At 40.8% G+C, this 15,768-nt stretch overlaps 1 protein-coding gene across 2 annotated transcripts in view; it reads left to right on the forward strand.

The window, feature by feature from the left end:
• glra4a (glycine receptor, alpha 4a) overlaps window positions 1–15,768 on the forward strand; it is a 59,642-nt gene that overhangs the window by 16,682 nt on the left and 27,192 nt on the right. For both annotated transcript variants that reach the window (XM_019870100.1, XM_019870099.1), the window contains exons 2-3: window positions 12,590–12,717; window positions 13,901–13,968. In XM_019870100.1, the coding sequence (XP_019725659.1) occupies window positions 12,590–12,717; window positions 13,901–13,968 (196 nt within the window). The remainder of the gene's footprint in view (window positions 1–12,589; window positions 12,718–13,900; window positions 13,969–15,768) is intronic.

Raw genomic sequence — 15,768 nt, forward strand, 5'->3', positions numbered from 1 at the left:
TCCATTCATTCATTTTCCGGACCGCTTTCACTAGGGTCGCATGGGGTGCTGGAGCCTATCCCAGCTGTCTTCGGGCAGTCGGCAGGGGACACCCTGAGTAGGTTGCCAGCCAGTCGCAGAGCACACAGAGACGAACAACCATCCATGCCCACACTCGCACCTAGGGACAATTTTTAGAGTGCTTAATCAGCCTGCCATGCATGTTTTTGGAATGTGGGAGGAAACCGGTGTGTGCTTATATATAACACACACACACACACACACACACACACACACGGCTATATATATATATATATAAACACACACACACACACACACACACACACACGCACCGATGGACGCTAGCAATGCTCATTTGCTTCAATACTTTGCCGAATGTGCAGTTGTAAGCACAGATATAGATGTAGGCTTAGACCAAATTATCTTGATAGAGATATGATGGATTTTGGGGTGTGGCCCAAGAATTAAAATGACTGATTATTTTCAAGATGTCCCAAGCCCTTAAAAACATAATAAGACAAACTGAAAGGTTTGGGTGGAGTCGACCGTTTGAGACCGTCTCTCGCCCCTCAGCTGGTACATGATAGCCGTCCTTCGCTGTCAGCCAAGTCCCCCCTTCCCGTTTTTAGAAATCTTACGATCTCTTTGTGGCTCAGACTGACAGAAGGCAGTCCGTGCTGATATCAGATGTTGGGTCGTGGTGAAATGTGGTCTGAATACAGAGAGGCTTTTTGTAGACATCTGGAGGATCACTTTGTCTGAAGAGGCCCTGTGTAAGATTCATCTCCTCTTGGCCTGTCTACAAGCGTATCACAAACATTGCTTACGGGTGAATGCTCACCCTCGGAGTCCAGGTATTTCTCATCGTATTTTTAGTTCTAATGGATGTTTGATGGCATGTTGTTCGGATTGCTTTGGTTCAAATGTCACGAGGCCCATAACTGCGTTTTCATGGAAAGCAATAACCTCATTGACCGTATTCTGTATACAACCATACATCCATTTTGGAGTTTGTGTGAGTTTCTTACCAACAATTAAAGTCATAACACATTCTAAAAGTGAGATAATCTAGTTGAATATGTTGTCAAATGCACATGATGTCCCTACATTACTTCTAGTACAAGCAGGGGTGTCAAACTCATTTTTGTCACGGGCCACCCTGTCGTTACGGTTTCCCTTGGAGGGCCGTTATGAATTTTGTGAAACCATATAAATATTTAACCACCTCCAGATATCACATACACAGAGACCAGCAAATTGATGGACAACTAGTTTTGTTGTTATAGATTATATATGTTGTTATTGATTGTATATGACAACTTTCTACTGTTCTGGAATAAATCTGAAACAGCTCCTGACAACCGTAGAAAACGAATTAAACAAATTAAAAAACTGGTTCGACAGAAATAAATTGTCACTTAACCTGAAAAAATCGAACTTAATTGTTTTTGGCACAAGACCAATCAAACACCAAGCTAAAATTATGGTAAACTCAATTGAGATAGAAAGAGCGTATGAAACCAAGTTTCTCGGATTAGTAATAGACTCAAAACTATGTTGGAAGCCACATATCGATAACGTAAAAAGAAAAATAGCCAAAACCATAGGGATCCTCTACAAAACCAAGGAAGTGCTAAAGAAGGGATCTTTGTACACATTATACTCTTCATTATTATTACCATATATGACCTACTGTGTGGAAATATGGGGAAATGCCTGCAAAACAAACACACTCCCTGTTTTAAAACTACAAAAAAAGCAATTCGAATTATTAATCGATCGAAATATACGGAACCCACAAATCCACTATTTATCAAATTAAATACGATGAAATTTCATGACCTGGTTGACTTTAAAATCGCCCAATTAATGTACAAAGTACACAATAACCTGCTCTGCCAAAACATTCTGAAGTTTTTCGAAATTCGAGAAAGCAGCTATGAATTAAGAGGTACCAACTTATTCAAAAAACTCAAAACAAGAACAAACATCAAGCAAAGAAGTATATCTAACAAAGGTGTTAATCTGTGGAATAATTTCGAAACGGACCTGAAAATGAGTAAATCGCTTGCTGAGTTCAAAAACAAATTCAAAAAAATAGTACAAACTACCTACAACAATCAGAGTTAAAATGATAAATTCTAAACATTAAATATAATGATAAATCAGAACTAAGTTGATAAATAGAGAAAGGTATTGAAATATCCATTATGAATACAAGAGAAAATGAACACAAGAGTGCCAGGGTGTGTCTGTATAAAATCCCGATACAAACCAAAAGTATAAAAATATCACGGTTAAGGGTAAAGTATGAGCCTTTATGGAGACTTCTTTCTTCTTACTTTCTTTCTTTTCTGATTGATATAAAAATGATTCTATAGATATAAACATATAACACGGGGTAGGACTAGATAAGTTCTTTACTTCTTCCTACTCCCTTGAACATAATAACTGTGTTGAATGATGACTGATTTCTCTTTCCTCTTTACTGTTTTATTTACCTTATTTTCTGTCAAATTATTACTGTGTATGCTTTATGTTCAATAAACAAACAAACCAAACCAAACCAATTTGAAATGTTGGTTTCGACTTTAGCAAGAGATGCTTGATTTGCTTTTCCCGGCCACATAAAATGACGGAGTGGGGCAGATCTGGCCCCCGCGCTTTGAGTTTGACACCTGTGTAGTACAATTTTGAACCTGTGTGAGAGAAACCAAAAAAACAAACATACTGTATCTTTACTTCCTCCATTCAAGCAGGAATCCTGCTGATACATTTCGGTTCCTATACCATCTCTGGTGTCTGACCAGTTATGGAAGTAATGAGACATGCTTCTGAAGTAATGTATCAATCAGAGTTTGGCCTAGATCCTTGAACTCCCCCCGAATATCTTCCCAGAAGAATGGAAGCTTTCCGACTTACGTAATGGGCTCAAAAACCTCAAACTACTGTCTGTGTTACTCAAAATCAAGTCATTTGATCCAGAAAGACATTTATCTTGATTCAAAGCCAAAATGAATCGCCTCATCTTTAGCTCCTAGTTATCAATGCAGTATCAGAGATGATCTCCAGGATTTGTAATTGGAACAGCTCATTCCCTCGTGAGAATTTTGTGTGGTAATTAATAGTCAGGGAGTCAAGACGTTGTTGTGTTCAGATCAGTTCTAAGCATGCAGTGTTTTGTTGGACCGCCGGGTAAAAGCATTAAATCACCAAGAGCTGGATTGCCTTTAACACAAAATACATCTCTGAAGTCGCCAGGCTGAAACAAGGCGACGAAGATCAGTTAGAGCCGCGCTGGAAAAGCCTGAGGTGGCAGTCGGCGTTCAGACTAAGAAACAAGCCATTGGGGCCATAAATCTGTCGTCGGGCTTGGCTCGCATCGCACCCTTCAGGTTCCCGAGCCCGGAAACATCACTTGTGCTGGGCAGATGTCAAGCTCCCCCAAGACTGACACATATCCCTTCGCATACGTATTAGTATGCCAGGCACGGACGTGCAATTTACTCAGGGTTAGCCTGGATTGATCGAAATCATTAAACTCTGGGCTTTGCATCGAGACAGCTTAATAAACTTTGACAAGAGCTACTTTCATCATTTTCTATTGGCTCCAGCCTCAACTAATTAGGTTCTGCAACAAAACAAAAAGATCAAAATTGATAAAGAGAACAATAGAAATGATTCACAGATGGAGGCCTGACAGCAAGCCCTGTGAACGCTGTTCTATCCATCGAGAATACCCCCCGCGCCACCACTGAAAGTACTTAATCCTCCCACTATTTCTTCCTCTATTCTATCCTTTCAACTTAAATCGCTATCATTTTCCTTCACCTGTCATTTTCGTTGACTGGTTCCAGACATCTAAATCACTGCCAGCAGCTCCCATTTGTCCAGAAATGATGGCTCACTCTTTTCAGAGATAGTCTCTCCACTTCATGAACAAGAACAATCTACTTCAAGCAAAACCAAAATTGAACATTGCGCTGTATACTTATCACTGATCATTTACAAATGTATAGCGATATAAAATCCTCACATTTAAAAACAACAAGAACTTCTGCTCAGTCTGCCTATGCCAGTAAAGTGTCTTTTCAAATAAGCTGACGATTCAAAGATTCGTCGTTTCATTGCAACTTACAAAACTACCCTTGTGGTTAGTATTGGTATTTTGGCTGTGTGGAATGAATATCAGTAAAGTTTGCCAGATGATATTCATTAAAAATCATGGTTTATTTTGGTATACGTACATGTTTGTATTTGGTTTGATTTTGCTTTGGGTTTCGTATGTTGTTTGTTAGCAAGGTCAGCATTGAAAATGGAGAATCTGTTCTCGATTGCCTTATGTGGGTAAAGATTAAATAAATTAAATAAAGTGAACCCTGATCCTTAATTCAACCTAAAATGGTAAATCTACAAAAAAAAAAAAAAAAAAAAAACCTCCCAAAACAAAACGTTATTTGTTCCGAATGACAAAAATTGCCTACTGCAAACTGCGGATATTGCAATTTTTCATCCCGGATTTATCTTAAAGTCCCTGTAAAGACACATGACAAAATTAGAGCGTTTTTGACAAGCCTACCAAATGGGCATGCTTGTGTGCGCCTGTTGGCACTTGGACATCAAATTCAGTCGACATCAGCATTACCGCATAAAATGTCAGCATTCTCAGTTGGCTGAAAACAGGTGAAAATGGCTTCTGAATTCTTACGCCACAAATGCAATATCAATCAAAATACTGGAGCACATATCGTCACCACAAAATTTGTGACTTGACTTCCACTTTAAGAATTGTGCCAATCGATTTTAAAAAGCAGCCAAGACTAAAGAAAGTAGCTTCAGACAGACTTTGGTAGCGAGACAACGTAGCCTCGTTGATATGAACACTCGATTGATACAATTCCACACAAATTGACTATTATGTGGCAGGATTTGTGGGTCATTTTGGGTTGTCACTCCATTGATCCATTTTCTTTCCATCTTATCCCATTCAGGATCGCAGGGAGGTGGAGAATATCCCAGATGACTAACTAATGTGACATTGTTTGCTAGGAATTTACATCCAAACATATGGGCAATCATCGCGACTTGTGATCAAGGTCTCCCTAGTTGTCATGGATAAGAAGGTTTTGTCTTGTCGAAAGCAGCAGAATTGGTGTCAGTGGTGATTGGGAAGACAAATGAGCCAGGCTAAATTGCATCGTATTTCAAATCCTTTTCCCCATTGAGCCTATTGATCACGGCGTAGGCAGCAGAAGCTAATGGGTCATTACATAGGGCAGTAGTGTGAAGAGAGGAGCTGCACAAATCATTGAAGCCAAAATAATGAAACATTACGGCGCAGCCATAAAATACGCTGCACCCGGATGTGTAAATAAAGCCTGCAAGTCAATTCTTGTGCTGTGGCGGAAAGTTGACCCTCCCTGTGATGTGCAAGTCAAGGCTAATTTGGCAAGCAGCAAACTGGAGCAGTGTGTTCCAACATGGAGAAAGTCCAATTTTCTGTCTCCATTACGCTAATAGCACTAAAAGTTAGCACGCGTACGCATGGCTATCTAATGGCTCAGAACACTTCCTAGTAGGGAGCCGCTGCGTTGTTCGATATGCTTTCCCGATCACGAGCCTCGTTAATGAAGAGGCAATTAAAAGAATATGTTCCCTTTATGGGCAGGCTGGCATCCCATCCAATTAGATGGCAACTTGATCACTGACTGCCTAATCTGAGGCTCCTCGACAGAGGCTTCATGTCGCCATCGCTGCTGATTTTCTACACACAATATCTGTACAACCACTGACCTGCATTTACAACTTTTTTATTTATTTGATTTTTTTCCATGGAATTTTACTCATTTATTCAGAACAGCCTATTTTTTTCATTTCCTGGAGTTTTCCTGCCGCACTGCATCCAGCATGTCTAGGTGGATATTAGATCGTTTTTTTTTTCATCCAATCAGATTCCAGCCTCAATGTGCTGCCATCTACTCTGCACGGGGCCTTCAGAATCCGTAGTGCTGGCAAATATAATTTAACCGGTCATCAGGATATTTTGTGAAAAGTGAACAAGATAAAAGCTGGACACATGCTGCTTTTTCTCCATTGCAGGTTCTCGTTCATACAAAGGAGCTTCAACTTCTTTTTACAGTCTATTTTGACATGTTTTACCATGCAACTGGAGAATGCAGCATAGGGGGACGTGTGTCATGTGACCAAAAAGCATTGCATTTAAAACAGCCATTATGAGCAAATCAAAAAGTTTTAGTTGCACCATTAACACGTTCGATGTATACTATTAACACGACGCAGCTAGATAAATGCGCACTGATATGTTCATTTTGTTTTGTTGTCATTAGAGTGGTGCAACGCGCTGCCGAGAATGGAGTCAAAGCTAATAGCCGTAACGTTATGCACCAAATGATACATTTAAACTTAAAGTTTCACAAAGTCAAGCTTGTCTTATAAATTGAGATTCAAGACGCAACTGGCTTTGCCTGGGATGAACGCCATCTTCCATCTGGGACCCTTGTTGACCCATCAATCTGTTTAACTGAAAACTTGGTACTTTATGGCCACAGTCATTTGTTTCTGCAGCTTTGTGACCGCCCGTCAAGAGAAAAATGGCACTCGAGACCAAAGTGGATATACTTTATAACTTTGTCTTGGCACAAGGCGAGAGATTGGCCGTAATCAATGTCTTCCTGCAACCACACGCCACTGATTTTCAATCCCTTCCTGTGTACCTTTGTGTCGACGACTGACTGTTTCTATGAAGGGAGTGTGAGAGAGTGTGTTGGAAAGTTTTACCAGAATGTAAGAAAGACAGCCATGTGGACTCCTTACACACATTTTTCAGGTATCTGTAGCTCCTTTACGAGAGTATTTGTTTACTTTTACTCCTTACATCTGCACTTTTGAGTCCTTACTTAATAAAAATAGGGTTGTTACTTTTGCAAAGCCATTGGTGCTCCTTGTTTTGCTGTCCAGCCAATGCTAGCAACATGTTTTTTTTCTTCTTAGCATGAACTTTATGTAAATTATGAAAAAAAGTTTTTTTTTTCCATTCTACCACGCAACAAAACAAGTATTGGATGTTCTTTCATTTCAAAGTCTGCTATTTTACTTTTACTCTTCCCTGTGTGTGGTTGCATTTGTTGTTGTCATTTTTAAAATTTTCCAGATATGGATTTTTCGCTATAGTTTCAGCAAAACTTCTGAAGCTCAAGGTAAAAGGTGGTGAACCCACCGGCGCCCATCGTACGTTGCCACAAGCTAAGCGAGCCTAACTTGAATACGTTGATCTACAGAGGTGGGCAATTTACAAAATTTTGCCGGTCCATCATTCGTCAGCGGCATGGGCAACCGTCCGTCATTGTCAGTCCATGTCAAGCCAAGCCAAACTGTAAACATCAGTTGGCCAGTCCATCATGTCCTTTCGACCGCACTCCCGTCAGTGCTTCTGTCAGGAAATTTCACCGGTCCACCAGTCCATCTGTCCTCAATCAAAAAGCTGTGTAAGTTGTAATATTTTGTTTTGGTGTTTTTCTAAACAAAAACATACTGGTATGAATACCGTTAAGGCACCTGATTGATAACCAGCATTGTAAAGAGAAGTAGTATCGATAAAATCTTATCGATACACATCCCTAAAATACATATTGTGTTTTACAACAGTAGTACCTAACAGTATGAATCGCAAAAAGTGCTCATTTAGTTAGATGGCCAGTCTTGGTCATTTATTTATTTTATACAGGGAAGATTTAACCCGACGCATGTCACAGATGGCCTTATCTGGCCTGTGTGCATAATCTGACAGACGGACGCAGATAGGCATTCCAAGCGCTTTCACTGTATGTATCACACCCAAGTACCAGTAAGAGCGTTAAGACACGCATTCACACTAGTGTGATCATATTTGTTAGTTGTTTTTTTTTTTGGGGGGGGGGGGCGTTACCAGCCACACTGAAAAGTTGGCTACCTATGCACGCATATCGGGAAGAATGCCAAGCCCTGTCGGGCATGACAGTGATTCAACTCTACATTCGAGGCTTTTTGGTTTGTTTGGCTGATTAATACAAAATATTTTTCCCCGAATTCCCATTTGTACGACTGCAGGAACACTCAGCTTCCAGATCATTAATTTTCGATGTGCCCCCTAAGATTAGAAAGATGCCCTAAAATTGCCTTCGAGTTAAAGAAGATTAGACCATCCCCACAGGCTTGATGATGTATCGATCATGTAATTGGACAGCAAATTACGAGCAAATTATCCTCATTCAGACGTTGATGTACTGCCACAGAGTGTACGTATAACTACATGCCAATCAAATTCAGGATTTGAGTGATCTTTCAAGATTCTTATGTGTAGTTTTGTCACCTTTAAAACATTTGCCAGACAGATCGCATCAACTGAAATGAGGAACGTCAGTCACCGGGGGTGGAGGCTGGTGGGATGATTGACAATCGTATTCGATTAAAACCCGAGTACAATGTTTTAGTGTGAAAACAGCCTAAATCAACATGGATGACAACATTCATTAAAGCCCAAATCCCCTTTTGGAGATGAATTTCAATGAATCCTCGCGTATGTTAGGAGCTGCTTATAAAGCTAGCACACAAACATTCAGCCCGAGTAACCATGCAAGAAAGTTTCAGCCTAATTGGTCCGGAGGGTGGAAGCATTATTTTTTCGCAATGGTGACGAGCCCTCACCTCCTCCCAGAGGCTTATAGTGTGTTATAAGATGATGGTTCGCCAAATCTCGCCCAAAACAAACTCTTCAGAGTGGCCTGGAGCTGCTATCAGTATGGGAGTCGAAATGCAGGGGGAACACACAAACCATTTTTTTAAAAACGGATTTTTATGAGGAAAGATTTGCCATGAGTGCTTACTGATTTTAAAGTGTGTGATATAGTTGAGGTTACCATCAAAGCACACCACACATTTAACTATATCTATTTTAGTGTCAGCATTGGCCAACGAGAGGCAGCATGATGCCAAAAAACAAGAAAGAGTAGTACAGTATAGTAAACCTCTGTTGACTGCTGGGTATACATTTCGGACACACACGCTATCGGTGAAAATCTGCAATGCAGAGAGACTCTATAAAATACTCTTGATTAATAACTTGAATCTGCGTGTCAGTGTCTGGGTTCGGGAGATAAGAGGCAAAGCGTGTTTGCCTCACACGTGTTTGCCTTGCTATGATGAAATTTACTGGGAAACTGACAAAAAAAGTAAAGGTAAATAATATTTGTAAACTAAAACACCAAAATGTTCAACCAAACCATATCATTTTGTCTGATAAAAGTCTGCAAGCTTAAGCTCGAACATGCAATACCAAACACCAAAGACGGGCTAACGCAAGCAAAAATGTAATGTAATTCTAAAACTTCAAATAACTGCACACACAGAGCAGCAACACACAAATAGAGTATACCACTTCTCTGCCTCATATGCGCTCGCTCTCTAATTACGCTGCATCTATTCTAGTTCTGTGCTGCCTGGAATGTTGCTGCACATTTTACAACACTGAAGTCGCTCAGTGCTAAATTCAGACGTGCCTGCGTACTGTATAAAAACATTTTAAAATGATCAGTTAAAATCTACAATCAAGCATGGGTGTAAGACAGGGGTGGGCAAACTTTTTGGTTCGGGGGGCCACATTGATTTCGAAAATTTGACAGGTGAGCCGGGTCAGCACAAGATACGGTACATATAAAAAACTGCACATGTTGACAGTCATACCAAACATCAACAGAGTTAAGAGCATTAAAGTATTAACATACTTTTTAAATAAGAACAGTGAAACAACTATGGTATATGTCCTGTATGAACATCCAAGTATGTTAACAACATAGATGTGTGACAACATAAGCAACAAAGTGCAACAATATAGTGCCCAAAAACTGTTTATAACACAAAAACTGCAGCATACAGTACAGCTATATAAAAAAACTAATTAAAAAAATAAAAAATATACAAAATACAACAAAGTTAGGACTATTTGCAATAAAATGACACGAGTAACAGACCCTGGTGGCTTTTCTTTCCACTCGCTCACTGTCTCTAACTTGACCTCCCCTCAATCACCACACCAGACAGCGTTGCTCAGCTGAAGTCGTGCAACGAACTTTTGAAGCCAGCCACGGGACGCTTCGAAGTCTTCCATGCTCATAGTTAGCGCTATGGAACTCGCCACCTCTCTTATTAGCGGTCCAGTTTGCGAAAAGTTTTTAGCACAATAACAGTCAAACCATTCCAGGAAACGTTCATTTACTCGACTGTCCGTCAAGCCGCAAGCAATTCACTCTGGGCATGGAAATTGCCAGAATCGGATTGAGCGAGAATCGCTTCCTTGTTTTTCAAAGTCTCGTTGATTTGAGTCTTTCAGACTCCAAGCGTCTCCTGAACGTTTCGTACTCTGTAACTCGCTTCGTTTAATCAGATACATATCACTTTCCCTTCCGCGATCATTACTGTTCCTCTTCGTTTGGATGCCATGATCTACAAGACGTAAATGGAAATGAATGAAATTAAAAACTTTTGCAATTCCAGTAAAATTCACTGCAATCAGGAGTCACTTGCATTTCGCCGTTTTGGATCCAATGATAGAAAATAGTGGCGGCGCGGACACACTTATTCCATCGTATCGAGCGGGAGTTGCTGGAGTTGGCACTACTGCGAGCTTCCGTATGACGTCCGTTGTTAGGAAATGACCGTTCATGTAATATAGTAGTAGAAAGTTTAATGCATAAGTTTGGTTTTTTTTTACCGGGTTCGTGAATTTCCGTTTGACAGAGATCTGCCGGTGGTAGATAAGATTTCTCCCTCTATCCCTCTCCCTCTCTCTTCGTCTCCCCCTCCCTCCCTGTGCCCTGCAACTTCAAGTAACTGCGCCACCTGGTGTTGAAATGCCTGGCATTACAAGTCCAAATGAAGTGAATGCAATCATTCACATCGAACCTTAATTGTGTACCAACCTTCGGAGGGCCGGATTAGAAAGACCTTAGTTTGCCCACCTCTGATGTAAGACATGCGACATCGGGGCTGTTGACGATCGTCCATGAAGAAATAGAAGAAGCTATGCTAACTGTTAGCTTACCTGCTAACTATTGCAGTTGGAAACTCATCTTGTCATATTTAGTGTGGCGAATGACTTGTGAGACACATGATACAACCACTCAACATAAGCAATTTGTCCTCTATATGTGCCTGGCAAGGATGCAACCTTCCGTTCACTTTGTTTTTGGCTATGGTTTAGTTTCAGGTCACAATCACACGGTCCGAATTGTTGACCACAGACAAGAATTTGCACTTGAGAGATCTGGTCATTGAGCCTTTCTGTGACTTTGACTGCAGGGAAGAAAAAATGCTGAAATGTGGCCAGTATGTGACTGTGTGTGAACCCTGCTGAAGTGGACAAAACACGAATGGAGCAAAACTGTACCCAGGAGGGGACGAAAGCCACTATCCTTTTACATCTTAAACCGGGTGCATGCATCCACCAGCTAAGAAATCAAATTCAGTGCCGAAGGCTTCTTCGTTGGTACTTTGCTTCTTCTTTACGACTTTCTCCTCCCCTTTCTCTTTGCTGTTGATTACTCCCGTGCTGGCCCTTGCCTTACCCACCTCCCTCTTTCTCCTCCCTCTTTCTTACGCTGTGAGATTCAAAGAGCTGTGATTGAGCGTCGGTCGATCTGTCACAAAAACAACAACAGGAGAGCGGGCAAAATATGACAAATTTGGTGTTGTATTCCCCTGAGTTGTAGTTTCTTTCTTTTCTGCTGAATTACAACTACTACTATTCATTTCACAAAGGAACACCGTTTGTTCTGTGACACTGGTGGATTATCACATTGTGCTAATTGCAAAACAGTTTTCCCGCTGGAAGAAAAAATGTCAAATTAATTCATTAGTTCAAGGCTCATAAAACATTTATGTATGTGTACAGGCAATGTTTTAATGTACAGCAGTGCCTTAACTCATGCTTAATTAATTAGTTAACCATGCTGCTAACTAATATTCTCCACTTAAATGAATTGAAATAAAATTAATCCGTATAACAATATTAGTGTATTGTAATATGAATATGTAGACACATAATAATGCAAAACAGAAGAGATAAAAGAACATGTAAATATATAAACAGGTTGTGTTTTTCCTATGAAATATTATTTTACATACAAACGAGATTTATTGCCTTTTCACATATTTTAGCACTCATTCTATTTGCTGCCCTTTTACATGATCTTGAATTTTTTTAGCTCAACTTTGAAGGTGAGGACATTGCCATTCGTCAACTGATTAACCAATCAGAGGTTGGCCTCCGACGAATATTAATTCCACCTGCTAGCAAGACATTTGACTGTTTTGCGTTTCCAAATTAATGCAAACAGTTCGGGGAAAACATGTTCTGTGCCCTTGAGCACAAATCAAGGTCCATAAAGACGTGCTTGGATGGGTTTGGCCCCGAACAACGCGAGCCTATAAAACACTTTCAAGATGAACCAGAACAGAGACAGTTGTCGAGCTATTTACATCATCTCTATTAACACGCCTTCTCCTCCTTTTTGTCTGTGTTCCATCACCCTGTCAGACTGAGCTCCTGTAAGGAGGAGATAAAGCCCCCCGGCAGGGCACCGCAACTGTCGCCTTCTGACTTCCTGGACAAGCTCATGGGACGAACATCGGGATACGATGCCCGCATCAGACCCAACTTCAAAGGTAAACGAAAGAGCCAAGGGCACACATGCCAGGAAGCCACCATGAAAAAAAAAAAAAAGTGCCGGTCCATTGCCCAGACATGGGAAAACAAAGCGGAGCAAATGTGTGACGTAAGGGCCAGAAAGTGAACTACACTCAAGCAGGCTCTCTTTGAAGGCCGAGACACTGATCGCAATATTAACTAGGCAGCACAAAGCTACCATGATCTGTGATCTCCACCCATCCATTTTCTATACAGCTTATCCCCATGAGGGTCATACTTGAGTGACTGTGATATGCTGTCCATGATGACAGTCCATCGTATTTTTACAAATATAGCAAAAAAGTCACAGAAAAAGCAAAGTCTTCCTAGATTTACAAAGGTCTTGCATTCAAAATTTGTACAGGGTGTCTCTTAAGTCTCCATACACAGGAAAAAGAAACATTTTTTTAAACATAAAGCACACGACTGCTTGCTGAGCCCCGCATCAGGATGATTTAAATTCATTGCTTTGTGTTCAAATGCATTCTCTGGGTCATCTGAAATATAAAGAAATAAATGTTAGAACCAGATATGGATGGAATGTATTATTTCTCCCAAGTATGGAGATGTATGGGACACCCTGTATACTGACCTCAGTTTGCCCAATGAGGTTCTGCTTGACTTCAAAATGGTTCAAATATGAACTACAGCTTCTCTGATGTGCACAGTGACAACAGCAACGGAGTTTGAAAGTATGGTTGGGTAAAGTTTACCATTTGATGTTTTGCGTTGTTTTGTTTTTTGTTTTTTTTTAATTGACCTTTTTATAGACTTCTGTAATTCAAATGACCTCCCCACTGACCTGCACTGCTTCTACTAACATGTTTCTGAACAAAAACAGAAACAAGGTTGCCAACTTAGCAATTTTAGTCTTCATTTAGCTACTTTACCGACCCCTTCAGCAACTATCTAAAAAAAACGTCATTGTTTACATCCTGCTAAGAAAGAACATGAGCAGAATCACTTTGACTTTTTTTTGAGCATGTATAAAAAAAGAAAGGAGAGTTTATGTTAAAAGATTGGGTATTACAGGTTAAAAGCAGATCTGAACTATCAAGCTGGTTTGGTTTATTGTTTATTGGATCCCCATTTTCACTTGCCATAGAAGGGGAGTTGTGTGTGAGTTCCGATTCTTCTGATTCTGTGTGCTTCCTCCTTCAGGCCCGCCCGTGAATGTCACCTGCAATATTTTCATCAACAGCTTCGGTTCCATCACGGAAACCACCATGGTAAGAGGAGCTTGCATTTTCATTGCGGAACCTGACCGCCATCTCATTAAAACTCGCCGGAATCCATTTGGGATCGTGGACCACCATTGTTTATTGGCCGCATCTTCAAAATGCCAAAAACGCTCGCTTGCTTTCTAACAATTAATTCCGGTTGCCTCATTTCTGCGCTTCTTGGAGCATAGCGGTGCACCGTTCCAAAACCATCGCATCGCTGGCGCGCGCATATTGAAGTGTCCACTCTGCAATTAAAATCAAGCACTGGGAAAATGAATAGGAGGGCAGGGCAAAGGGCTACACGGTAAAACGGCTTCCCTCGGGGCTGACATCCGCAGAGATCTCACTGCTAAGTCAGCAATCGAGAGTGGGATACTGTTAATAAATGAGTCTGAAAGGAGTCCTGGATCCCTGGACTTCCTGTAAAGACTGAACAACAATGCCAGTGACATCATTGCACACAGCGGCAAAGCAGTTTTCTGAAAAAAAAGGCACAAAACAAACACTTTTCTAATTTTGAGCAATGGATACTTCACCTCAGTGATAAATCTTGACTACCGTATTGCCTTGCTGCAGATGGGAGGGGAGGCTTTCATTTGTCGGCATTTATGAATAATCCATGCATCTATTTTGAATCCCGCCTAAGCTCGCTCTCAATTACAATATACTTCGAGTAAAATTGGGGTGAAGTGATATGAGATTGTTACAGTGAAGTTTTCCCAGGTATTTGGTGTTATTATTATTTAGTCATTTAACTGGGACAGTGCACATTAATCAACACAAGAAGAGTGTAAATGCGCCGGACTGAGCGTCAATACTAGTTTTCAGCCGTAGTCCCAAGGCAGGTTTTTAAAGTAGCACAGTGAGACACATAAAACCTCAAGACCGCAATGACAGAAATAAGAACGTAATAGGTCAGGCATCATAAAAGAGAAAATACAAACAGTTGCACTACTCAATTACAAGACAAAAAACACCAGGACAGACAAATTAATTGATAATCATTTTAAAAATCCAGGTACAGTGTTTAACTTGAAGTTTTTAGCCACTGAACAGTAAATGTTCACAGATTTGTGTAGCCATCCATGGTAGCAGACTAATTATCTTTGTCTTTTGTCAGAGGGAGACGTTTGCAACCATCTGCTTTTTACTTTGTTAAGCAATAATAAACATTTTAACCTTTTTTTCTCACATGCTACAGACCAAACTCGCCACTGCATCATCATAAATGTGTCCGCGCATCTGCTGCTCTGTCAATTTTAAATAATGCAACTATTTTCCTAATTTGAAATAAAGAATGGGAATAATAAAAAAAAAAAAATAAAAAAAAAATCCTCGTCTCACCCCTCGGGTGGTGTCCATCCCTCATTCAGCTCGGGTCCTCTACCAGAGGCCAGGAAGCTTGAGGGTTCTGCGCAGTATCCTTGCTGTTCCCAGCACTGCACATTTCTGGACTGAGATGTCCGATGTTGTTCCCGGGATCTGTTGCAACCACTCATCTAGTTTGGGGGTCACTGCCCCGAGTGCTCCGACCACCACAGGCACGACTGTCACCTTTTCCTTCCAGGCTCTCTCCATCTCCTCTCTGAGCCCTTAGTATTTCTCGAGTTTCTCGTGTTCCTTCTTTCTGATGTTTCCATCACTTGGGACCGCTACATCCACTACAACGGCTTTCCTCTGCCCTTTATCTATGACCACGATATCTGGTTGGTTCGCCATTACCATCTTGTCAGTCTGGATCTGGAAGTCCCTTCTCCACCACCTTCGGAGGTGTTCCCCATTTTGCCCTTGGGGTTTCCAGTCCAT

Source organism: Hippocampus comes, unplaced genomic scaffold (assembly GCF_001891065.2).
Source record: "Hippocampus comes isolate QL1 unplaced genomic scaffold, H_comes_QL1_v1.1 scaffold9, whole genome shotgun sequence".
Taxonomy (NCBI): domain Eukaryota; kingdom Metazoa; phylum Chordata; class Actinopteri; order Syngnathiformes; family Syngnathidae; genus Hippocampus; species Hippocampus comes.